Source organism: Sander lucioperca, chromosome 3 (assembly GCF_008315115.2).
Source record: "Sander lucioperca isolate FBNREF2018 chromosome 3, SLUC_FBN_1.2, whole genome shotgun sequence".
Classification (NCBI taxonomy): Eukaryota; Metazoa; Chordata; class Actinopteri; order Perciformes; family Percidae; genus Sander; species Sander lucioperca.
This window is the reverse complement of record NC_050175.1, coordinates 13906247-13934206: the sequence shown is the minus strand read 5'-3', so window position 1 is coordinate 13934206 and position 27960 is coordinate 13906247. Positions and strand designations below refer to the sequence as shown.

The 27960-nt window shown below is 40.1% G+C and overlaps 1 protein-coding gene and 1 long non-coding RNA gene across 2 annotated transcripts; one reads left to right on the top strand and one right to left on the bottom strand.

Moving 5' to 3' along the window:
* The first annotated feature begins 61 nt into the window (after positions 1–61).
* Positions 62–27960, top strand: LOC116060468. The gene is made up of 3 exons (XR_004107516.2): positions 62–185; positions 1685–1751; positions 26090–27960. It is a non-coding gene; the product is annotated as an uncharacterized LOC116060468 (long non-coding RNA).
* serf2 (small EDRK-rich factor 2) lies at positions 9011–11909 on the bottom strand. The gene is made up of 3 exons (XM_031314032.2): positions 11705–11909; positions 10535–10643; positions 9011–9541 (listed from the first exon to the last, which is right to left on the bottom strand). Exons 1-3 carry the CDS (start codon positions 11709–11711, stop codon positions 9469–9471), a joined length of 189 nt encoding a protein of 62 aa, XP_031169892.1. The 5' UTR covers positions 11712–11909; the 3' UTR covers positions 9011–9468.

Genomic DNA, 27960 nt, shown 5'->3' with positions numbered 1-27960 from the left:
CACAACTAAGCCACACAGCCAACGGACGGGACGCAGAGCTCCACAAAATAAACAAAATATTGTGATATCGCGATAACAATATTGAGTCGATATATCATGCACCCCTACTCCCTGGCATGAGATTAGCCTTGAGTCTTTGCCATAACCTGGCCAAAACCTTTGAGTAGGGAACCGCAATCGCGCATGTAAGTAGTCTATGTGACTTGTTATTATTCGAATTGTATTGAGCGAAGACCATTTGTATTGAGATATAAGAGATAACTTCAAGTCAGTGACAGGTGGTGTTTTATTTTCGTGTATTTTTGATATTTTGTTATTGTTTATGTGGTTTAATCAGACAATGACAATCTCTGGGTAGGAGATGGAAGCAGAAAGTGTTGTTTAGCTTTATGCTATAGCTCTATTTCCACACAGGCCTGTGTGATGCATGGGTGTTTATTAAGGATGTGACGATAGGCAGGACCTTAGTTCTCAAATATTCTTAAATATAGGGTCTCTTATTTGAGCATATGGACAATGAATTCAGCATTTAGTTCACGATATATCTTTCATTAGATGTCTTTCCAGAGGTTAGTGTCACTTTTGGATTTGTTGACATGAACAAGTTTCAAAGAACAGTCAGAAGTAATACTAATAAACACAGGTATGGATTTATACACCACTGCTTTGAGATTGGACCATTAATCAAAACCAAACCAAGCTGATCCCATCAAATATAAGTGGACAAACGTAAAAATGAAAGCAAATAAGCACTTATAATATAAATGCAGTTTAATTATCTTATAAGGATCAGTTCTGCTGTATAAAGAAATGACAGATGCCCCCTACTTACATCCAGACATCTACTGACAGTTTGTCTACCCAATTTTAAATGTTGTAAAACTCTGTGGTAGATTCCACTTTTCCCATCCACCAATTATAACCTCTTTGCCTTATTACCCTTGTATGCATATCTAATAACACTGTCAAGTTGAAGGCCTACATCAAGATCAGTTTCCATTTTCTTTTTGATGACCAATATACAGCTATCTACAAAGATGGCTCTTAGTAGCGAATCAAGACTAGGAAATCAAGAAAATTACAACACAAAGCATGTCCACTGAGCCCTCTGTCTCATCTTTATGTGCTTGCATCAGGACATGTAATTACAACGTATTTCACCATATGCACTAATGAGAAAGTGCATGTTCATGGACATGCTGAAATTGGCCCCAGAGTCAGTATTCTGTTTAGCCTCAGACCCCAAACCACTCTCTACATGGACAAAATGTTCTGCAGGAAACCCTGCTGAGACAGGACAGTGCACTGTGAATAAATCTCACCTTATTGATGTCCTAACACCCCTGCTGAGACAGAGATCAGCTGCCAGCAGAAATAATAGGCTCTTTCCCTCACAGACTGCCCATGTGTGTGTGTGTGTGTGTGTGTGTGTGTGTGTGTGTGTGTGTGTGTGTGTGTGTGTGTGTGTGTGTGTGTGTGTGTGTGTGTGTGTGTGCGTGTGTGAAAGGTAGAGTGGATACCCAGAGCTGACTGTGACTGTGCAGAGGACTCTCATCCAACCTCTTTCCTCAGAATGACTTTATCTTTTTTTCTCACACTTTCAGCCCATGTCAGTTTGTCTTTCTGTACTTCTGAATCCAGCTAAATCTTGACATATTCTCTCTCTTTTGATGCTCGCTGACAGATTTCATTTTTTTTCAACACCAGCCGCTCATCTGCTGTCACCGACCATTTGATGAAGAGCAAAGACGGTAATTTGCTATTCATTATTAACAAATCACTGCGCTGTGAAAAGTGCCCTTTGTTTGCCTCAGCCTTGATAACAATTACAGTCATGTTGCATTTCAGCTGTGATTGCATTGCATATTTCATGGCAATGCTTCATTGATGGTGAAATTGAAAAGCAGATTTACTTTTCACAGTCAATGAAAGGAGCTGGAAGAGCATTCAAATCATTCCAAACCCAACTTCCCAGGTCACACACCATCTCATCTCTCTTGGCTATTCACATGATAGTTAATATAGTTGAATGGATAATGATTTTGAAGTCATCTGTTAATAACCCAAAACATCTCCTAATTAAAGAGAAACTTCATCCAGAAATATAATTCACATGTTTTCCTATTGTCCTATTCAGTTTGGTTCAGTGCTGCTTTTTATATTTGCCAAATTAAAGGAATAGTTTAATATTTTGGGAACTATGCTTATTCACTTATTCTCACTTACTCTCATGTCTGTACGATAGATATGAAACTACAGCCAGCAGGCGACTAGCTTAGCTTAGCACAAAGATTGGAAACGAGGAGAAACAGCTAGCCTGGCTCTGTCCAAAGGTTAAAAAAAAATCCACCTTCGAGCACTAAAGTTCACCAATTAACATCATGTTATATCAAACGTAGTGTCAAAACATCATTGGCCATTTTACAGGGGGTTATGTGCCAGACTATTTCTTTGCAGTAACTTTCTGGAGTCACCAGGCATTTAGCAGAGGCCAATAAATAAGCTGGAAGATTTCCCATGATGTAAAACTATTCCTTTAATGTCTTTTGATTCTGAAGGACAATTTTTTTTTTTTTTTGCTCCTAACTGTTGAAAATGAAATATATAAATGGAGCTCAAAATCAGCAGCTTTTGCTTCTCGTTTTGGAAGGTTACCAAATATTGCATGAACTCTAGGATTATAAACATTGTTTATAAAATGTGTTTTGGGATTGTACTTTCATATTTATTAATTTCCCACCATTCCCACCAATCAGAGGCCACTTATGTAGATCCAAAGATCAAGTCCAATTTCATGTGGACAAATACATCATACATGCACAGATTTTCTACATGCATGCAAACATACACTCCTGCATGTGTGCATGCATGCAGACATTTTGCATTTGCTTTCCAGGAGCTCAGCTGACTCTCTAGTTCATAAAAATACATAATGCAGTAAAATGAGCTTCATCTTCTGAATTGCCATCATAAGAAGCAGTCGTGCGTGCATGGGTTAAGAAGTGCAAAACCATTAAAAAAAAAGAGTGAAGCAGGACAGGAAACGCACATTTTCTGCATTCCTCAACATACACACTGTCTTGAAAGCATTTCATGATTTTTTTCCTATACTGTTCTGTTAATATAGAATTATATAGACATCATATATTGAAATTACAATTGTATTTTTCAATATTTACAGATGTATCAAATTTCATTAGCGTTGGGTGAAGCTGAGTCAAAATGCAGCAGCATGAGAGAATTACAGCAATCTACTGTAATCATTTATGTTTGATGTATGTACCTCCTGCCACATCATTATTTATGGTAGTATAACTATGAAGAGACAGTTTCTGTGATAAGGCATTGTGTACACTGTGGCTATCAGCCAGTTACATGTTTTGTAACATCCATAATTCATTATGCAGTCATTGTCTAAGTGGTTGCAGAAGTGTCGGAGATTTATACTTTTCAGAAAACAAGCATTATTAAAACACTGTGCCCCCTGTGGCTATCATCAACCACATGATGAACACGATAGGTAATTCTTGCTTTATTAGATTTTTACCAGCCGCGACAATGATGCTGGTATTATTTTCACCTAGTGTGTGTGTGTGTGTGTGTGTGTGTGTGTGTGTGTGTGTGTGCAGAGGCGGTTTTGAATACTTTGCCGGGTGTTTATATGTCTGCGTCAAGATTCTGTCCCCCCGACAGAGTCGCAACCGTGCAAAATGAAAATGCAGTCACGAAACTTTACAGCTGTGTAGGTGAGATGAAAATGAAGGTGGTCCGAGCAAGGGCGGACCACACTCATACCCCCCTGGCCCAATTTGGCGTTGTGGCTGTTCTGATCCCATCGCAAGATGGTCTCTAGTTAAAGTATAACTTTGATTGAGATGATGATAAAATGGGATGATGAAATGTGACAAAAGGTCCCAGACCCAGGACAATAGTGTTATTGTATGTGTCTTGGCTAACGGAGCCACCAGGATTCCCTAAAGAACTAAATCCTTATCACAGCAGCAGTCATAATCTGGGGAAACTGGGTTTTTGACATTCTCAGAGACTATTTGATCAGCCCAAGTGACAAAAGGTATTCTAGCAGTGGACATCCAGGACTCACACCTGAGCTCCTGAGTACAACCATAGCGTTACACTGTTGGCTACTAACCTTGTAATTAGGGGGTAGCATGTCTGGACCAGATCTAGCGTGCTGTGAACTGGTGGATCTTGGAGAGAACAGTGAGATTATAAATAAAGTCTAAACTCAAGTCATTTTTTTCTGCCCTATAAAGCTCTGAGCCCTGTGTGTTTCACTCAGAGCTAGACTACATCAGAACAAGACCAAGCAGGAGCATTGAAAGCCTGCCAGTGGGACATCTAACCTGTGGATGTATACTGAACCCTCATACAAATGTAATGTTATCCAGCCTTTTTAAGTAGGGATGGGACTCGTCTAAACCAGTAACCATTAGCATTCATCATGTCCCATCAGTCCCAGAGCTTTTCTTTGACCCGTCTTAATTCGCTTGTGTTCTTTTTCTTCAGATTTCACTCGAAGGTAATTTTGGATTAACATAGACAGCTTTTATTTGCACAGTTCACAGCCGAAGCTGACTTGATTTCTGAAATGCAAATGTATAAATCGGATTTCACTTTACTTAGATTGAATGGCTATACCCATCCTTGCTGTGGGTAATTTTAGGCCATATTTTTACAGTACATTGTTGTCCATCTTCTTCCCAATTTGTACTTTGACACGGGACTATTCAACATTGTAAATAGCATAGCAACAGTTCTGCTACAACAATGCATTTGTTTACACAGTGCTCCACTATCTCAACAAATTCAGCAGAGAAGGCATAAAGAGACGAAGCTTCTTGTATTTTAATTAGACAAGCTAACACCCATCTTTTCTTTGCATTCTGCATCGCTCATCACCACTGAGCTCCTCTCTTGATCTGTTTTAGGAAAACTTGCCAGAACCCACAGTCAAGGCCTTATGCTTGAATTTAAGTAAGATCTACCCAAAGCTGTAAGCAGAGTATCATGGATGATAGCGGATAAGGTTGGAATTTTCTCGAATTTAAGCAACTTGCTGATTCTGCATTTGTTCCTCATCACTATTCAGCTCTTGCGCTACTTCCCCTGCTATCTGAGATGGAAAAAAGCTAAACTGGGGACTTAATTATACGGCCTGTAATCTGAGAACGGAGCATACAAAGTCACTGGATTTCAGTAAGTAGACACACAGCTTATTGACTATAAATAGGCCGAGCTGTAGCTTACTCTATAAAATATCAGCAATATGCACTTTGTGCTTATGTTGGAGGATGACAATCATAATACAAATGTTCTGCAATAGCAGAAAATGTGTTTGTGTTTGCTTCATTTCAAACGAATGAATAACATGACTCAAAAGCCTTTTTCAAAAGACCTTTAAATCCTAAATTGACAAATAATTCTCATACTGTATGTGCTCTTGTAACTGTCTTAAACAAAGAGAGGACATAATACACTATAACCAAAGCAGTCAAACACAATTCATCTGCTTTACTACTGCTTTTGGAAAAATCCAATGTTCACCAGTTAGAGTACAGTTACAAAATATCTTGGCGTGTGCTTCCACCTAGTGGTCAGACTGCCACTACAGTAGGCTTTTATTCTGTCTGCGGGCACACTTGGTTTAATTACAGTGAATTTGGCAGACTGCAGTGTTCTACCCAGACAGAACACAGATGTATTCTTTCCTTAACCACAAATTGTGTGGGCAGGATATTATATTGTGTTATTTATGGAAAATAGGACTTCATGTGAGAAATTTCTCTGTTATTTTATCAACAAAGTAGCATCTGTCAGGAAAAATGCCAGTGCTAATTTTAAAGTGTTTGTACCTGCTTCTCCTGCACACTTAGCAGTGTTTGAGGAATTTAAACCACTTTCACTGACGTTACTTAGTGAGGTTGTACAACAAATGAAACCCACTAATGGTCCCCTAGACATTGTTCCCGCCAGAATGGTGAAGGAGGTTTTTAATAGCACCATTGGGTCAAGTCTTCTTACTTTTTTTAATTCTTGTCTTAGTTTAGGTTCTGTCCCAGCTGCCTTCAAACATGCTGTGGTCAGGCCCCTACTTAAGAAGCCTAATCTTGATCCCACAGTGTTGTCAAATTTTAGACCAGTCTCTCATCTGCCTTTTCTTTCTAAGGTTTTGGAAAAAATTGTTTTCATACAGTTACAAGCCTTTCTACAGCAGAACTCTGTGTTTGAAAAATTTCAATCTGGTTTCAGATCACGCCACAGTACTGAGTCTGCACTGTTGAGAGTACATAATGACATTGCCTTGTCTGTAGATGCCGGGAATCCTACTGTTTTAGTGCTCTTGGACCTCACAGCGGCTTTTGACACTGTGGACCATGCAGTCCTCCTCTCTCGCCTTGAGCATTGTGTAGGCATCAGAGGCACGGCACTTGAATGGTTTAGCTCCTATTTGGCTAATAGGAGCTTTTCTATCATGATTGGTGACCTCTTCTCGTCAGCTGCTCCTCTCTCTTGTGGGGTTCCCCAGGGCTCAATTCTTGGCCCCATTCTGTTCTCTTTATATATGCTGCCTTTAGGGGCTATTATAGGAAAGCATAAACTGTCATTTCATTGTTACGCAGATGATTTGCAAATCTATTTGCCTATTAAAGCAAATGACAGTGTCGCACTAAACTCCCTGCTTAGTTGCATCACTGATATTAAGCTGTGGCTTTCAGAAAACTTTCTTAATTTGAATGAAGATAAAACGGAGTGTATTATTTTCAGTACTTCAGGCACGCAAAATGGTCCAGCTTTGAGTTTGGGAGCTCTAGCATCCTACACTAGGTCAGCTGTCAAAAATTTGGGGGTTACTTTTGATTGCAGCATGAAATTTGACAAGCAGATCAGTGATGTTGTTAGAATGAGCTTTTTCCAACTTCGTCTCCTGGCTAAAGTTAAGCCTTTCCTCAACAGGCACGATCTAGAAAAGGCAATTCATGCCTTTATTAGTTCTAGGTTGGATTATTGTAATGCTCTTTACGTTGGTCTGAATCAGACCTCCATCGCACGTCTTCAACTTGTGAAAAATGCAGCTGCTCGCTTTTTAACATACATATCTAGATGTGCACATATCACTCCTGTTCTTTACACCCTTCATTGGCTCCCTGTGCGTTTTAGAATCGATTTTAAGATTTTATTGTTTGCTTTCAAGGCCTTAAATGGTCTGGCCCCGGAGTATTTGTCCGAAATTTTAACTTTGCGGGAGCACAACCGGTCATTGCGGTCTTCAAACCAGCGACTTTTAGAAGTGCCAAGGTCTAGATATAAACGGTGGGGTGACCAGGCTTTTGCAGTTGCTGCTCCGAGACCCTGGAACAAGTTACCCCCTGATATCCGCACTATTACAGATGTAGCTCTTTTTAGGTCCAAACTTAAAACGCATCTGTTTAGTCAGGCTTTTAATACGTAGCAGTGGTGTGACAATTTCATTCTTCTGTTTCTCTGTAACTATTTCTGATTTTACATGTTCTTTCTTTATATTGTATGATATGTTTTTATTCTTGGTTTCGATGTTAAGCACTTTGGATACCTGCTGGTTGCTGTAAAGTGCTATATAAATAAAGTTTGATTGATTGATTGATTCTAATAAGAGCTATTATGTACTACTGATATCAACATGTAACCATTTAGGGAATTGTCTTGAATGTGACTATGTACACTTGTTTGCCACCTGTTAAATAAAAAAAAAGTATGTCAGAGTCGTCTATCTCCATCTCTATTTTGTCCAAAGTTTATAACACTACGAAGGTAAAAAAACAACAACAACTAAACACATGCACCGAACTGCCCAAGAGTTTGTGTAACAGGTGACTATGTCCTGCAATAGCAAAGCAATCGCTTCACCTCTCGCTTCGTCGCCTTATTTTCTCCCTTTTTACAAAAGCTGCCTTCAAGTGCTGTTGGAAATGTTGGTTTCCCCCGCCGCCACCGAAGCTTTGAATATTCGCTGTTGAAAAGCAACGAAGCTTCGAAGCTCAAAAAAATTGTATTCGGTACAGCCCTAGTTCTCACTGTACTAGTTTTCTCTCAGGACACTAGGCTTTGATAGGCTGGTTAACTTTGTGAGGTGTCTTGCTGCCACCCTGACCCTTATACTGGATGAATATTCTTGTGTACAGGATGTTTGTATGTCCACATAGTAGCCTACTGTGCCCATAATAGCCTCCTGTAATTTTCTGAGAAGCAAACCTGATATATTGATGGAAGGAGGCCATGAGCAGGGAGCATACCGTACAGTACCTGCAGCATGGATACAACCACTGTTTATCCTGTAAACTCATCATGCTGATAGCATCCTGTCACAAAAAGACCAGTGACCATTTCTATTAAATAATGATTCATGATTATATTATATTGATTTTCTTTAAGATAGCTCATAATAAAACAAAAACAAATGGTTGGTCTTCTTTAAGTTGTCTTTTGTCAGATTGTTGAGTGCATCACCATGAACCATCTTTGTTCAACTCTGATGATGATACACCTAATAGAAACAGGCACGTTAATCAAGTAAAGTTTTGATTATTCAGTAATACTAGCAAGTCCAGTATTAGTGAATTAATAATACTCTTTAATATTTATCCAGGCTGTCTGTCCAGCAAGTGCTATTTATAGATTGCACTTACGTATGTCATGGTTTACCTGGGTTTAAGGGCCGGAGTACAATCATATTTTATCTTCCATCACAGAAATTACTCACCTTTTGTTTGTTAAAATCTATATTATTTATTTGCTATGCTATTTTATTAAGTTTAATTTCCATCTGAATGAAACCAAATCAAAGCATGAAGTCAAATTATCCAAATACACTGACAAATAGCTAGTAATAGTTTATTTACTGATGATGCCTCGTCATCTGCCATTACATGGTTTTTATAAATTGCATCATGTGATGCTATTAAAAAAAAAAAAAAAAGATGCTACAAGATGTAACCAACATGATTAAAAAGTCAACGTTGGCCTTTTAATGCTTCCACAACAGAATTACAGATTGTTTGAATATTACAAAAACTGTCTTTAACGCCAACATTCAGAATAACTGAAGCAAGCATGAACTAAAAAGATACACTTTATTTGAAACCAGCAGGGGACATTTTTGTACAAAAATACACAACTGTTACATAGGTGTTTTGTGTCAAGAATTGTTCATCTTTCTCCTGCTGCTTACACCACTGATGCTCCTTTGCATGCAGCACCAACGTGGGACAACCGTTTTCTTGCTCAGACATAATTTCACCAAGTAAAAATGACAAATCCAACAAGCAATGTCATTTGCCATAGGGAAGAATGTAGGATCCTAGATTCTTGAGGCTAGACAAAAATGACAGATCCATTCTCATAAATATCAGGAAGAATGTTGAACGTGGGATGTTATTGAAGCAGAGTTGAATTTGTCTTCAACTTCATTCTTTACTTGGACTTGGTGTCTTCTTTTCCCCCTTCATTCGCCTTTTTCTGCTTCTGTTGCATTATCTCAGCATCCCTTGGGGAGAGAGGGACATTTAAAGAGAAAATAGACTTTGTTAGGGCAGACTCTACTGTAACACACACCCGTGTAAAGCGTGCAACGGTGCGCCCTTTATGTCCCCTTTTTAAAGCCCCCATGACATCACTATCATTTAACTGTAATGGTCTCTCTGGCTATATGAACTTGCATAGCTTTATTTTTTAAACCACAAAAGTACTAAAAAGGTTGATTTTTGCAGCACTGGGTATATCAAGAGCTCCTGTAGAACCAGCCTATATCGACGAAATTTAATTTACGGATTGTTCAGCTACCGCTGGATGTCCCTCACCTTCCGCTTTGTTGGCATTATAAACTCTGGTCGATTTATGAGGACTATGGTTAACTGCTCCCCAGATCTCTGCAGGGTAAATCCAGACAGCTAGCTAGACTATCTGTCCAATCGGAGTTCTCTTTTGCGCGACTAAAACAACTTTGGAACGTACATGTTTCACCAAAACATGTTCTTTCTTAAGGCTATGTTGCAGAGGCACCGTGGCTCTGTCCAGTGCTTAGCGCCGCCCAAGACGATTGTGATTGGTTTTAAGAAATGCCAATACACCAGAGCACGTTTTTCTCTTATCCCGGAATGCTGTGTGGACTAGCCAGAACTTTCTCCGCAGCGTTGTGGAGGAAGGTCTGGCAATGCTAGACTACCACCATGCTGACAGAGTGGGAACTAGCAGTCAAGCTCTGCTAGCAGTGCCTGTAAGATTGGCAGGGTAAACTATTGCTCCAGTAAGCAAAACTGAGCTTGTGATTTCAAGAATTTCTATAAGACAAAAAATGCATAACTGCATGATCAGCCAGGAGTGAAGTAGTCCACAGAGCCCTTATATCATTCAAGTCATGATAAAACACTTATCATGAGTGATATCATTATCATAACACTGGTTATGGTGTTGCAATGATCCACTGCTCATGTGTTTGTGTGCATCCCAATTCTTTAATCTCATGCAGACCAATGCCTACCTCTGCTTCCGAGCAGCAGCAGAGAGCCCATCATCGCCCCTCTTCCCTTTACCGTGTTCATTGTTTTTTTTGGCATTCTTCGCGCGTGCAAGCTCGCGTTGGTTTCCTCCTGCATTTCAGACAAAAGAAAACACTTTAATGAGCAACAAAGCAGGTAACGTTAGCTAAATTAAAACACCTCTATTAGGGTGGTGGGAGTGTGCTGTCCTATTGTGTTCTTTAACTCCCCAATGTAGCACACATTTAGACTTTATATTTCACAACTATCGTTTTCCGTCAGATCGTTTTTATAATCGGAAAGAGAGTTTTATCCTCATAGTTATTTATTTCTTGTGGCAGCGATAGAGACAGTGATCTTTACAGTTTACTGTACGGAACTCTCACAACAAAACGTACTAACAAGTCTGATCGCCGATTACATGATAGACCACCGCAAGGTGACGTCGAGTAGAGTTTCCTCAAAAGTTATATCTTTTCGCCGCAGGCCGCTGCGTTTTTTTTCGGCAGCCCCCTGCGGCCCCCGTCTCCGCAGCCTAAAATCCTAACGTTAACACTGACTGCCAGCTGCAGGCTTTGTTAACGCAAAAAGCAGCCGACGTGGCAGAGAGGCGCTTCGGACTCGGAGCAGCTTCATGCCAGAACAACAGCGCAGAAGCAGGACGTAGTCTTCCATCGTACCAGTGAGGTAATTAAAGATACGCGACAAAGGCAGAGCCACGTTTGAGGAAATACATAACATTCGGTCTGCTGAAAGCCGCGTTGATACCCAAAAAATTGTGTTATGTCTCTACCAACTATTGCTTTACAGTAGGCCATAGCTCCGACTAACAGCTGGACAATAAACAACCCATTGATCCTATCGATGTTGACTAACGTTCAACGCACATCATGTAACGTTAACACACGGCAACTTGACACGCTGTAGCATGTGCCCGTCTACTCAATTTAAACCTACAAATACAGAACATTAATTGGTGTGCGTTGGTTATAAACCAAGATAATACTGGCACGATTTCCGTGAAATTACGTTACGTGCTTTTCAGCAAATAGACGGAGACCACGTCGGGGGTGGCCAAGGCTAACGAGCGGCTAAAAACAACGAGCACAGACTACATGCAATCCAATAAAGTACACGGATGCCTTACAGTCAAAATATATGTCGATACCCACTGGTCATTTTAGTAATCGCCGCTTCTTTCGCCCGAAATCCAAATAGTTCAGCTCAGCCAAAGGGCCGTCCGTCCCTTCTCGTCTCTCCAGTCGCTGTTTTTTCTGATTTCGTTGCGCCTCTGAGGCTGGACAAATATGCGCGAGACTTCCGTGAGAGAGAACCAGAACATTCCGTCTCTCTCCCAGATTGCACTGCGCGTGCGCTAGGCAATCGTCAATTTAAAATTACAAAACATAGAGATCAGTTCACGATTGCAACACAATAACAAAGAGATTAGATCATTCAAATCCTTTACAGAAGTAGAGCAGGAATACCACATTCAGTGTAAACTTGTTTAAATGGAAAGGTGTGCGTTAAAAAAAGAAAATAATTAACTTATTCTATATACACTCACTTAAAGGATTATTAGGAACACCCTACTAATACCGTGTTTGACCCGGTTTCGCCTTCAGAACTGCCTTAATTCTTCGTGGCATTGATTCAACAAGGTGCTGGAAGCATTCTTTAGAAATGTTTGCCCATATTGATAGGATAGCATCTTGCAGTTGATGGAGATTTGTGGGATGCACATCCAGGGCACGAAGCTCCCGTTCCACCACATCCCAAAGATGTTCATTGGGTTGAGATCTGGTGACTGTGGGGGCCATTTTAGTACAGTGAACTCATCGTCATGTTCAAGAAACCAATTTGAAGTGATTCGAGCTTTGTGACATGGTGCATTATCCTGCTGGAAGTAGCCGTCAGAGGATGGGTACATGGTGGTCATAAAAGGATGGACATGGTCAGAACAATGCTCAGGTAAGCTGTGGCATTTAAACAATGCCCAATTGGTACTAAGGGAACTTAAGTGTGCCAAGAAAACATTCCCCACACCATTACACCACCACCACCAGCCTGCCCAGTGGTAACAAGGCATGACGGATCCATGTTCTCATTCTGTTTACGCCAAATTCTGACTCTACCATCTGAGTGTCTCAACAGAAAGACTCATCAGACCAGGCAACATTTTTCCAGTCTTCAACTGTCCAATTTTGGTAAGCTTGTGCAAATTGTAGCCTCATTTTCCTATTTTTAGTGGAGATGAGTGGTACCCAGTGGGGTCTTCTGCTGGTGTAAGCCAATACGCCTCAAGGTTGTGCGTGTTGTGGCTTCACAAATGCTTTGCTGCATACCTCGGTTGTAACGAGTGGTTATTTGAGTCAAAGTTGATCTTCTATCAGCTGGAATCAGTCAGCCCATTCTCCTCTGACCTCTAGCATCAACAAGGCATTTTCGCCCCCCAGGACTGCAGCATACTGGATGTTTTTCCTTTTTCAGACCATTCTTTGTAAACCCTAGAAATGGTTGTGGGTGAAAATCCCAGTAACTGAGCAAATTTTGAAATACTCAGACCAGCCCGTCTGGCACCAACAACCATGCCACGCTCAAAGTTGCTTAGATCACCTTTCTTTCCCATTCTGACATTAAGTTTGGAGTTCAGGAGATTGTCTAGACCTGGGCGACACCCCTAAATGCATTGAAGCAGCTGCCATGTGATTGGTTGATTAGATAATTGCATTAACGAGAAATCGTACAGGTGTTCCTAATAATCCTATAGGCTACATAATATTATTATAATTGTTTTTTTTATTTATTTTTACCCAAATAGTCTGGTATTTAGAATTAATACATATCACATACTTCCAAACTAAACCCTCTCAACCTGCGGGCCAATTTAAGAATGAACAGCTATTGGCTATTTTATTAATAAAAAATATTATGCTATGGAATAAAATAATGATGTAACTGCTGTAGAAGTTTTCTTAGTTTGTAGTGCATATGCTGTTTATTTGGTAGTGTTGTATGGCTCCATCAATCACATGGAGAAGGTTTGTCAAACACTGTCATTAAGCCTACAGAGTCCAAGGCTTTGATTGAAGGACATGGAGCCTGGCACTGTCCTAGAGTGACTTTTCTTCTCCTCTTCCGTCATCCTCGGCCAACACCAGGATGGGAGACACAATGAACAGAGGCCTACAGGTCTTTGTACGCTTTGTATCCAGTGTAAAAATGTACTTCAAATTGCACTTTGTGTATGTAAGATGTCTATGGGAGTCTCTTCAGTTACGGACATAGGCTACATTTGGCATGTTTTTACTTACATTTATAATGCAGATTCAATAAGCTATATTCAATAAAACATTAACTTCAATCACAACCACAGCTATCTCCTTATAAACTTACTACAAAAGAGCCAGCAGATGGCAGACTAAGCTGAAGTATATTTAAAGTGAAGGCACTCAGACATCTGTGTACATTGTCATGCTTGACACAGAGGCTACTATTCATAGTACATTCAAAAGTATATTTTTAGAGTTAGATGATGAAAGTATCAACAACTTAAATAGATTACATGTAAAATACTAATATAATAATTTCACAAGAACTGCTCTTTTTGTGGTTTGGAAGTTGAAACAATTCGATTTTACTTTCATTTAGCACCATCATCATAATCAATAATAATAATTGGACATTCTGATCTTATCACCACAGTATGATTCCACTGATAATATTGAATTACTGCCCTGGGTTAAAGTGCGAAATGGAATTTTCTCAATTGTTTCATTTCTGTTGCGCATTAAGAACCACATGATGTTTTCCTTGCAGTTTTTGTAGGATGATTTTATGGACTGTCTGGCAATTAAATAAGTGAGATGACTGAGTCATGTCTGCCCAAAACTGAACTTCTACCCAGACACTACAACTTTGAATTGAAAACAGCTTACTGTATGCCACTGAACCTGCATGTGCCTAATGCACTATAGGTCATGCCGCAGTCAAACAACTGCATTAGGAGTATTTTTCCGAGTTAGCACATCTGTTTCTGATTGTCTGCAGCTATATTTAGTTTTTTAGAACATGACAAGTTTGAAAACAAGGTATTTTTTCGAAAAAATGATCAGAATCAGCAAAAAAAATTTAAAGAAATTGTATGTTTTAAAGAAGAACTGGAATCGTAGGTTCACCGTTGTTGAGATGATGACAACTATACAGTTTGCATGCATATTGCATCTGGAATAGAAATCTTAAAACGTGTTCATAGCGGTGGAAGTGAGCTGTAGGAGGAGAATGAAGACAGGGTTGGGTTTCTTGCTGAAAGACGAATACTGTATTTTAAGGACATAATTACTGTTTGAATACAATGAGCCATCAAACTACTGCTGTGATTGTATAGCCATCAGTCTATTTGGGTAAAGAATAAGGTCTTCTTGGAATTTAAGTATATGCTGTAAGTTTGTTCTGGTCTGCAGCCCTCTGGGTATTATTTCTTGATGGATGTTTGGTGAAAAACGTACTTCAACTTATAAAAGTAGAGCCCAAACAGGTTGTCACACATCACTGACAGTAATACACTATAAACTCTGTTGTCAGTGAAAAGGAATGTTTAGTTCTCTGCTAACTTTTACTGTAGGCTACAAGTGCCATTTATTTTGTTAAAAATTGACCTGACAAAGAGCATGCAGTTCAAACTGCTGTAGACGTAAGGAATGCAGTTGAGTACTAGCAGCCACAGGGTATTTTGTATGTGTTCATTTGAGAAGGATGTACATAATCATCATTGTACACAAGTACAAGCCCACAAGTATTGGGAATATTAAATGTTTTTAATATTTTGACCTGATGATGACGCTAGATGAAAAGGTAAGTGATCACTAATATTATTACACTTTATCCTACAGGGATCATACATGTCTGCACAGAATTGTGTGCCAATCCATCCAACCATTGTTGAGATGATTTCAATGGTCACATGAAAACTTTGACCTGCTGGTGGTGCTAGAAGAAACTTTAGGGGATCGCTAAAGTTGCTAAGATTCATCCTGAAGATCATGAATGTCTGTACCAAATTTTGTGGCAATCTAAAAGTTGTTGAGATATTTCAGTCTGCACCAAAGTGGTGGACTAACCGACCAAGACACAGCTAGCATGGCTAAAATGTTTATCTTCTAGTAGAATTATTCACATGATAAATATCTAGTTTTTAAATATTTAACTTTTATACAACAGCTACTGTATGTAGGATTTAATAATTACATAATCTGACCATTGACATCTGTAGCTTAATCCCTTCCTGATTGCGCTGACTTGTCAGGACATTATGGATTTCCATTATCCATATACATTTTATATACTTACATACCATTTTATATGGTTTATTTGACAAATGTTCTCCAAGATTATGAACAGAACTTTGCCAATCATCTATGTCTGTCTAAATAAACAGATGAACATCATATTATTCCTTTTCTAGTTGCAGTCCCTCATAAGTGGGTGAGCTAAATCCTGACTTTGTTGTATTTTTTGCAGATGAAGTTGAAGTCTTAAACCGGATTTGAAATGTTTCCAGCACTGGACACAAAGAAAATATTAGGAATGTCCAGATCCGATCACGTGATCGGAAATCGGGCCCGATCACTCGGTTTCAGACTCGATCGGAATCGGACGTTACCTCCCGATCAGAACTCGGGTATATATGTATATATATTCTCATTATTTTTAACACATCTATAGTTATGCAGTGGCACAGAGTTAGACCCTTTTGACTCCACACAGAAACAGCAACGTGTGCGGCATGACATCACTTTGTTGCAGAGACGCTATTGGTTAAATGCCGGCAAAGTAGAACACGGAAGCAGCTTGAAGCGGAAAGCGCGAGTATGTCTGCGGTCTGGAGGTATTATAAAGTTGATGACAACAACATTGCCATAGCAAACTGAGATATGTAACAGAAGTGCTCTGTTTGTTAACAGAGTTGTTGAATGTTAGAATAAGGTGAATTAAATAAAAAATAAGGAACATCCTGAATCTGTTTTTTTGCTCTTCTTTATTCTTTTTTTATATATTATAGAAGTATCGGATCGGGACTCGGTATCGGTAGATACTCAAAATCAAATGACTCGGACTCGGACTCGAGGGCAAAAAAACCTGATCGGGACATCCCTAGAAAATATGTAGTTTTGTATCTTGGGACTGAGACTGAGAGATCTAGACTGAAAAAGTGAAAACTTGTGAATCTAACAGAAAAAGTCAGCCAACAGGGGATTGAGTGGTACAGAGCAATTGCTTTTTCATGCCACTAGCGTGCTGGAGCATGAAGACTTTAACAGCGTGTAGAACAGCATGTCGAGCACTGTGGTCAGTTTATTGGGCTGCTGGCGACACAGGACAGCCCAGGATGTCTGCCTCTGACTTGTTTTCCCCACAGCTGCTTTCGGTGACAGCATCCTGCTTATAGCAAACTATTTTTGTCTCCCAGTGCAATTATCACCACCTGGTAATTTTGACAATGTTGACTCTTTCTGCTTTTAAAAACCCTTTTAAATGTTAATGCTGTCCTTGTTTGACTGCTGCTGCTAAGTTGCCAGTCGTGTCTGCAATTTAATCAAATGGAGATGATGGGGAGGAATAGAAAATCTTTGTTTTTCCATTTATTTCATACTAAATTTAACAGAGGGATTTTATATTAACAGAGTCCTTGCACTCTCATTACCTCCAGCACGTTTCCATACTGACTATTTAGTTCCAGACAGCCTTTCACATGATCACATGCAAGTAAGCTGTTCAGTTTGGGCCTACAACATGGGTGTGCATATTTGTCTATTAAGTATGTGTTGTGGGATAATTATGTTAAAGTACTGATTGAAAAGCAAGGGGATTTGCTGTTTTAGGGGTTGTTGTGTTTTGTGTTTGGACTGCTTGATTTTTTTTATTCAGTCCAAACAGGTGATATGTGAAATCATGGAGTGGTGGAGTGCATATGATGTGAGGAAAGGACAACCATAATTAATTTCTCGCCTAACATTTGATCTGCACCATCTTCATGCATTGGCTACACTGTTACTGTTACTACGCTGATCATGAAGTGGTGGAGGCACTGATGTGTGGCAGTATAAATTTAGTGTGACAAGCTGGACGTATGGTGCATTCCTCTCTGTCTCATTTCACTGCTGTCATCCATCACACTGCCAGAGTCCTGCCTGCTGTCATGAGTGATTGATGGGACTTGCTGGTCCCGTCTTCTGCATCGCCTTAATGTCCCTCGTGTCCTGATTGTTGGAGCTAATTTTGAAATGCTCCTGTGAAATTATTATGTTGTCCATGCTGTATTGCAAACTTATGTACATGTATTTTTCTTCTCTACTGAGAAGCACTATTTTCTGGCCATTGGAACTTGAAAACTGAAAGGTTCACCTAATACTGTAAATACATGTATAGGTTCTGTGATGCATTATTCAGTGCATTTTTCTAACTAAGCTAATGTTTTTACTTTGCTAAATTATTATGGATTTTTTTTTAAAGATAATTTTCTTTGGCATTTTAGGCCTTTATTTCACATGACAGTTGAAGATGTGAAAGGGAAGAGAGAGGGGGACTGACATGCAGCAAATGGCCTTTATACATGGGGTGCACGCTGAACCAGGTGAGCTATCCAGGCACCCCAAAATTATTATGGATTTTTACTTTGTTCTCAGAATTTAGATTTCTGTACACATTTTGTCTTTGAGCATTGATAATGTTACACATGAGCATTTCCTTTAAAATGTTAATATAAGATGCAATGTAGATGGTATTACTTTTACCTCAAAATATACTTTTTGTATTCTGTATTGCAAAATACTGTAGTTGAATGTGAACATACTAGACAGAAAAATTCCAAGCGTCTTCAGCCATGCTAGTGGCTTTGTAAGGCTGTACTTTACAAGTTTACAACAATGGTTTGATAACAATGGCTAAATAACATCAGCAGGCTAAAATGCTCACAATTACGGCTAACATGCTGATGTTTAGGCCTACCATGTTTACCATCTTAGTTTAGTGTGTTAGCATGCTCACATTTACTAATTTTTAGCTGAGGCTGATGGAAATGTCACTAGTATTACAGGAATTGGTCCATAAACCAAAATATCGAACAGAGTAAAATTGACCTGATGACGGCACCAGATAGAAAGTCAGGAATCAACAAAGTACAATTAATTCTGAGGTGGACACAAATTTCTGTACCAGGTTTTATAGCAATCCATCCATAGTTGTTACGATATTTCAGTCGGGACCAAAGTGGTGGACTGACCGAAAAACATTGTCATTTCTAGAGCCACAGAGCTAGCATGGCTAAAAGTAGCTGGCAGTGCTGATGGATATTGTTTCAACTTCCAAACCCCAAAAAAGTGCAGTTATTGTTTGGTTGTCGCTGTAAGTCTTTGATTAAACTACATTACAACTTGAAAGAGTTTGTATGATGCCTAGCCAAAGAACTATCCAGGATTGTTCTTTTTTCAGAGTTGAACATTAAGAATAAACAATACTGTAGATCATATAGTTCAGAGTTGTCAGATTGCAGGCAAATGTCAGTTATTTGGCTAGCTTATGTAGATACACACATATATGACCTCATGACAAAACAAAATAAAAAAAATAACGTACAACATATTTGGACTTTAGTCGCTGAAAAGACATTTTCAAACTCGCTCTTTCTTGAGGCTGGAACAAAAAACATGGGTGCTCAGCCTGAAGGGAAGGAGTTATTGATTACATAGAATAATGTTTGATCAACAGTTTGATTGTCTGATCTACTTTTTTAGGCTTTTTGATAACAGTCCTTTTTAATTTCTTCTCTATATGGCTGAGACCGCTAACTGAAACATCACATTAAAATATTCATTTGACCAATAAAAGTCTGGTGAGTCAGAAACACAAAGACGTTTTAGAGTCCACCTGTTTCTTGCACTGATTAAAAAGGGAGGTGGAGGAGGTTTTGCTGTTTTGAGCCAGACAAAATTCTTCCGTAATACTCCCTCTCACGTAATACTCCCTCTCACCTTATTTAGAGGCCATTTCAGTAGACCCATTGTTTCACTTTTATCTGAGGTCTAACGACCTTGCCTGAGGGAAAGTTGATCAAAAGTTATTTGGGGACAAAATAAAAATGTGTCATGGTAATTTCTCCTGGAGTGCGGATGTTGCACTGACCCTGTGCTGTGGAAACACTGAGCACAAGCCAGCATAGGTGGAGATTAGACTGGGTTGAATTTCACTGAAAGGACTATGGGTGTAACTTACTGTAAGCACAGAGAACATTTCAGGTGCATGAGAACAAAGGACATACATGTGAAAAAGGCTGCAGCAAAAAGCCAAAGAGTCTCACACATGCATTGAGCCCAAATGTGCATTACACTGACCTGTCAGCTTGATACTGTTTGGCCAAGCTACAACACAAGAATCATCAATATTACAAATGAAGATTCAGATGTTGGGATGTCACTGTGAGTGTTACCCTTTGACTCCACTCTGTGAATCAGAGCTGTCACAAACGCAATGCCTATGATTGGAGCTATGACACCAAGTGAACATTGTGAGATTAGCAGGAAAAGGATAACAAATTCAATTTGATCTGCTGATTCACAAATCGTCTTTCCTCATGTAAACGTCAGATTTTTACACAGCTACGTTGCAGTGTGCAGCTAAACCTGACAACCTCTGAGTCCTCTGATACAGTTTAATTTAATGTTCTTTCACATGGCACGGAACAAAAGCCATCATTCGAGGAGAAAATGATGGCTTCATTTTTCTAAATTTACACCAGACATACACTCTGTCTTCTTCCGTGTTTGTCTTGTGTTTGCATCCTGGTTTAAGTCACTTGTAACCTGCCTTTAGGAGCAGCAGATGAAGGAGTGGGATAAATCAACAGTAAGCATAACAGGCTGTTTTTAGAAGTCATCGACATTGCTACTTTGATTCTGTGCAACATTTAAAGCATTTGACTAAAAAGAGCAAAGCCTACAGACGAATCCATAATGCTGTTTTATAGATTTCCATTGCCCACATTGTCAAAATGGGCTTACGTCAAGACTGTCCTAATTGCAATAATATAATGAAATCATGACATTGTCCAGATGATGTGTTTTCGAATGGTTGCCAAGGAAACAGCCATTTCTCTGCTAATGCATGATGTCCAGAATATAGGGAAGACTAGATAACAGTAGTGTGCTGGATCATATCAAGTGCCTCTGACAAGGTTGCCTGGTCCAACATCAAATTGATTTGGGAAATGAGATAATTGCTATAGTGAACACAAATCTCCCTGTACACCAACAGCTGCACCTCCAGTCACCAGTCCGTCAAGCTTCTGAAGTTTGCGGATGACACCTCCCTCATCGGACTCATCTCTGATGGAGACGAGTCCGCCTACAGGTGGGAGGCTGACCACCTGGTGACCTGGTGCAAGCAAAACAACCTAGAGCTCAACGCTCTAAAGACAGTGGAGATGGCTGTGGACTTCAGGAAGAACCCAGCCTCACCTGCCCCCATCACCCTCTGTGGCTCCACAATTGACACTGTGGAGTCTTTCCGCTTCCTGGGAACTACCATCTCCCAGGACCTCAAGTGGGAGCTGAACATCAGCTCCCTCGTGAAGAAAGCACAACAGAGGATGTACTTCCTGCGGCAGCTGAAGAAATTCAACCTGCCAAAGACAATGATGGTGCACTTCTACACAGCCATCATTGAGTCCATCCTCACATCCTCCATCACCATCTGGTACGCTGCTGCCACTGCCAAGGACAAGGGCAGGCTGCAGCGTGTCATTCGGTCAGCTGAGAAGGTGATTGGCTGCAATCTGCCACCGCTCCAGGACCTATACGCCACCAGGACTCTGAAGCGTGCTGGAAAGATTGTGACTGACCCCTCCCACCCCGGTCACAAACTCTTTGAGCCACTCCCCTCTGGCAGGAGGATGAGGTCCATCAGGACCAAAACCTCACGCCACATAAACAGTTTTTTCCCCTCCGCCACTAGCCTTATTAACAAGGCCCGGAATCCATCCTGACTCTCTCCACACCCCACCTCTCATGCCACTGTACCTACTCTGCTGTAGCGTTCCTTTTTACTACTGTTTTACTATTTATTTTATTTTATTTTATTTTATCGTTATTAATACATACTGTGTGTATATGTTTATACTTATATTGTTTATATTCTTTTTATCCTTCTTATATTTGTATGTGTGACATGCTCCAACAACACCATGACAAATTCCTCGTATGTGCAACGTACTTGGCAATAAAGCCCTTTCTGATTCTGATTCTGATTCTGATTCTGACACACACAGACATCCTTAACTGTCAAAATATTTTATTTTATTTGTACAAACATACTTACTTATTATTTATTTATTTTGCTTAAAGCTATAATGCGCAACTATTTTATAATAATAAACGTCTGTTACATGCAAGTCATTGCCAAATCAGTTGCTACAAAGCTAATTAAACCTATAAGCTCCACAAAACTCTCTCTGTATTTCTCAGTGGATGTTTACAAAATGGTGTAGTCCGGCGACGTTCACGCACAGAAGCTCGAGTGATGCGTTTTACGTCACCGCCGAGAAAGGACAACAGCAGCGTTCCCTTTTGGAGACGCAGAGAACATATAAATTACAAGATAATTAACTATTCTAACATGTTTTTTTTTTTTTATCCTCCTTGTCTTCCTTGATTTGACAGTTAAACGCTACTAGTGGAGGGACGCTGTTGTTGTTGTTGTCATTACTTAGAATTCCTCATGGGGGCAACAGAAACTATGCACTATAGCTTTAAAATGTCTCTGTTGTCATCTCTGTCTCTTTGTCCTTCTGATGTGCATGAGCTCACCACTGTCTCCTGGCTGACTCATATTAGTTGGTTCCAGCGACAGACGATATGACTGACGGCTTCCCACTCTGCATGTAAAGGTCTAGAGCAGGGGTCACCAACCTTTTTGAAACTGAGAGCTACTTCATGGGTACCAAGTCATACGAAGGGCTACCAGTTTGATAGGCTCTTCTGAAATAACAAATTTGCTCAGTTTGCCTTTAGTTAAATATGATTATTAATGATTAATGATTGTCATCTATGTGAAGACACTGATCGCATTAATTATTTCTCATTATCAATAATTATCAACAATGACTTAACAAGGTGGGAAACAGATAATATCAATATTCAATTTTCATTTTTAGAACAGGCCTGAGGGCTACTCATGTGGTCCTTGGGGGCTACCTGGTGCCCGCGGGCACCGTGTTGGTGACCCCTGGTCTAGAGAATTATTCCATAACTGTGAAATCTAGAGGACGAGCAGTGACGGCTCACTGAAAATACTCTGTATGCATGAGATGCTACTGATTCCACTGAGCTCATCAGTGTGTCCCTCCCAATACATTTTTATGGCCAACACAGTGTTGCAACACATACTAGAAGAATGTGATGTGACCGAATATAAACAGACATAACAAAACGTGTTGTTCAATGCACACATGTTGCTACACAAGCAGTGCAACCTGTGAGATGTGGCAGTGGCTGTACTGGGCAGCTCAAATGAAGGTAGAAACAAAGAATCCATGGGATAAATCATTATTGACAGGAATTCTTATGGCTCCTCTATTGATGGAAATGTTGCTTGGTCAGTCCACTACTTTGGTTCAACTGAAATATCTCAACAACTGTTGGATAAATTATCAGTAAATCTTGTACAGACATTCATGGTCCCCAGATGAAAAACCCCTTCTGATTGTGATGTTCCCCTGTCTTTTCCTTTTTCACCACCCTCTGCTGGCAGTCGGACTCAGATGACCCATCTGATTGGTAGAGTGCTAACCCGGAAACGGGGAGCAGAATGAGCGTGACTAGAGTCTCTCAAAATCTGACGAAAATCTTTTAAACTGACCTTTGCTGATCTGAAATGAAGACAGATTCAGCAACTGTATGGCCTATTTCTCGCTTAAAATGTTTTTAGAAACACGTTTCGGTGAACTATTTTAGCACAATATGATATTGTATTCTGAACAAGCCGCCATGACATCTGTCTTTGAATTTCCAGAGAAACCAGACCCACGTGACGCATTCATCCAATCAGCTGCCGGTTTTCATTTTTGGGCGACAATACAGATTAGCGCCGCCTGTTGTTATGGAGACGTATTACGTCTCGTCACTTTGGTGTGTTCCGATGCATTTTTTTGACCAATTTGGGGAGACTGATCAGCCCAACTGCCTTTTCTGCCGACGTTTGGCCGTCGGCTCTGTGTGTCTAGGCCTTAAGGCAAACGCTATCGATGCTAAGCCGACGTCACGACCAAACGTTAGCGATTGGTTATGGCAGATCCATAGTGGCTCTGGGCAGATCCAGTAGTTTTAAACTTCAACAGAGTACCCACCTTCAAGGAAGTTAAAGCGTAACTCTCGCCAAAATGCAACCTAGGGCCTTTTTGTGAATATACCCGAGTCATACTTTTGTTTAAAAGCGTAATTAGGACGGAAATGCCACTTTTAAGATTTACCGTATTCTCGTTTTCGGTCAAATGGCCTTTTGAATGGATGTGCTAGGGGCACTACTATGATAGCATCAAAATCACTAATTTTAAAACACTAAGAAGGCTCGACACAACATGAAACTTTGCTCGAAGTATCACCAGGGTCTCTACACATGAACTTGAGCATTGAGAACATTGTTTGTGTACACAGATTTTACTAAAAGTGTTTTAATTAGTGTTTTAAAAATAGTGATTTTGATGCTATCATAGTAGTGCCCCTATCACTCCCATTCAAAATCTTAAAAATGGCGTTTCCATCCTAATTATGCTTTTAAACGAAAGTTTGACTCAGGTATATTCACAAAAAGACCCTAGGTTGCATTTTGGCGAGAGTTCCGCTTTAACACTTGTCAATGGAGAGTGGCCAGACTCTCTGTACAAATGAAATGTACGAGAGCCTGGTAGGACCAGGCTAGGAAACCGGAGCACCCGGAAAAAAAAATACGCAGACATGGGGAGAACATGCAAACTCCACACAGAAAGGCCCAGGACGGCCAGGGTTCGATCCCGGTAACTTCTTGCTGTGAGGCTACAGTGCTAACCATTGGGCCACCGTGTTAAAACTTAAAGGGGTTGTACTCGAAATACTAAACTATAAGTTGCCTTCATACAGCTCTCACAGACCGTTCCCCAACTCGGCATCTGATACTGATGCACAAGGCCCTCACATGCACTAACATGTACCTGCGGCCGGAACTGGCTATCAAAATAAAAACAGAGAAGCTAAGATTACAACACACTTACAGAGAGAGAAATTTCAACCCTGAATACTTTTTTACCTCCACAAATCTGGTGTGGAAGTTACAGAAATTGTTGGATGCAATTTGATAGACGTTATGATTTATCACGAAGTATCAATCTTGTATTTAAACAAAGTTGTATTCTATTTTAGTCCATATTTTTCTTAACTTTTATCCTTTTCTCTGTATGTATTACAACATGTGATTAATGTAAAGGAAATCATTCAGACAATAAAAGGAAAGTATTGTTCCTCTATGTGCAAAATATAAATAAAAATGTTCAGCATGAACTTACCAGTGTTCCCAAAAGAGAGAGACTAAAAGTAGAATCCCATATGTGGGAGTCTCCTCCATGGCAACTTGCCTTTACCAGGCCTCAATTAGCTGAGTGGCAGGACACATGGGAACCCGTACTCATGAGAGAGGGCTCCTGAAATCACAGCAGAGATAAATGAGTACAGCAGATTGGTTCTGTACAGTGAAGCCCATTATTGTTGGTCTGAGGAGTAACAAATATACACAGTGCTTTTTCCCTGAGAGGACACGTGGAGACAAATATTATGAGCTGTAGCTTGCACCTTTAGTCATGCTCCTGCTCCCAGGGTTCTCAGCTATAAAAATGTGAGTGTAATGTTGACTGTGAACTATAATCTTCAAACTGCAAACACAACACTGCCATATTATCACCTTTGAGTTGATATTATAAACTCCAAATCATCATTTATTTTGAGTTGTGTTTGTGTCCACCTTAGGGATGAAATTTGCATGCACATTAATCTATTACAGTAAAATTGTGTCAAGACGTGTCTTTTTAAGCTGGAAATCCTGATGTTAGCTGAACTGATGCCAATATGAAATTGTAACTCAGATGCAAAACAAGTTGACCTTATCTGCTTCTGCTCATTTGTGTCCCAGACTGACTGGAAGAAGAGGTTGTCCCTGGGCAGGTTTATATGTGCTCCATCCAGGTTTACAAATCCATCAAACCCCTTTAGCTGACAGTCACCTGCCGTCATAATGAAGTTGTGCTGCATGATGTCCTTTGTGCTTTGTGGGACATTAGCTAGTTCATCAGCAGCAGGACTAGGACTTTCACATGCATACTCGACTTGTTTCGTACATTGTTCAAGATGCATTGGTAATAATCCACAACCAAAATGACATAAAGAAGAGGCTGAAATTTCCCTTTTCATCCTCTGTCTAGTTATTATTTCGCACATTCAATCTATCTTTTTTTACTCTCCCTCTCTCTCACTCCTTTACAGAAGTGTCATGCAGCTGTGGTAATACGAAGGCACCTGCCCTGAATAAGATGAGGTCTGTGGCCTCAGTGAGTCATCCAGACCCTAAAGAGCTTTGTGAAAACCAAAGTGGGCTGAATGACTGTAGCCTTCTCCCCAACCCCCACCATGAGGCAGCTCCAATCATCCAGCTGAACAACATTCACAGAATGAGTTGTATTAAACCGCGGGACAAGACACTGTGCAACTCTTTTGTATGATTCTAGTGCTTTGACTTTCAAGTATGATTACCTGGACGTAATATATAATACAGCTCTTGACAAGGCGATGACTTTAATCAAGCTTCAAAGGGAACACACTGATCTGTTTTTTTCTTGTTCTTAAAAACACAGACGTGTGAGTCAGCCAGAAGGCTTTGCTCAGAAGTTTTACGTATTGACAGCATGCTTACATGCTAAACTAAGATGACCATGGAATACATTACCTACTAAACATCTGCATGTTAGCATTGTCATTGTGAACTTATTAGCATGCTAATGTTAGCATTTAGAGTACAGCCTCACAGAGCTGCTAGATCTCCTAATCACAAGGCATGTGCAAAGTAGACTCAAATGTGGCTCGGTCCTTTCCTGATCCAAGATTGAACCAGTTCATGAGGCAATAAAATCCCAAACATGATATTGTAGAATGCAGATGCATTCAAAAGTTACAGCCTCCATCCTTAGGATTTTAAAGGCATTCGATTCATCAGAGTGTAAAAGTCTGGTCACTACATTACCCTGCTCTGTCAAAACATGGTTTCAAAGACACAGACCCTTCCTTGATATAAATGCTTCAGTAGTCTGGTGTCTGACTTTTATTGGATCGCACTGTCACTGTGCCACTGTGGTTATGGGAAATCGTCTCCTGCTCACAATTACCCAATCATGTTACAGTGGCAGGCGCCATTCATTGTTGTCTATTGTGTGTAGTGGCAGAGAGCTGTTATGCCAGACCAGAATGATATTTTAATCAGAAATTGTCCAATTATGCCAATTATGCTGTAAAGACAGAGACATCAACGGTCTCGTCACTTCTGAGATTTCGCTGTAAGCAAAGTGTGGTTGGTATTCACTGCTGGAGCATTTGCACAAAACCGTTTGAACACAGGGAAGCAAAAAAACAGAGGATATGGATGGGTAGACATTGAGAATCTTAATATCTGTTTCATGACCATTGTTCAAACCCAAACAATTAATAACACCTTGATGCCAACAACTCTCTGAACACTTAAAAGTGTTGACTAGGTGGAGGAACAAAAGCTCTGCAGAACGCTGATGTTGTAAGGATGTTTTCCTACACAGAGCAGCTCTTGTTTGACTGCTGTCTCTTTTCATGCATGAAATGATCAGTCACACCTGTACAGTCACAGTAAAAGTGGTGGCTGTAAAGGTCCTGTGATCTCAATAAAAACACCAAACACCTGGGTCTGCTTAGCAACGAGTGTATGCATGTGTGCGAGTGATAGCACAGACACGGAGGAACACACACATGCACACACACATTCAGAGGGAATGAAAAGCTGAATCTAAAGTCTGATTGTGTTTCTGAAGTTTGCACCCACCTTCACTTTGAAGACAGTGAAAACAAATGTGCAAATCTCAGCTGTGAACATAATCCATAGACTTTGCTAAGTAAACCTGCACCCTTTGTCCTTGGACCCAAGTTGAAGAAAACATGATATGAATTTATGTTATGCTTAACAGAGCAAAAGATAAGCTCTCATCACATTCCTTAAAGGAGTAGTTTGACATTTTCGGAATTAGGCTTATTCTCTTTCCTGCCCAGAGTTAGCTGAGAGGATCGATACCACTTTCTGTAGCACAGGCTACGGTAAATATAAAGCTGGAGCAAGG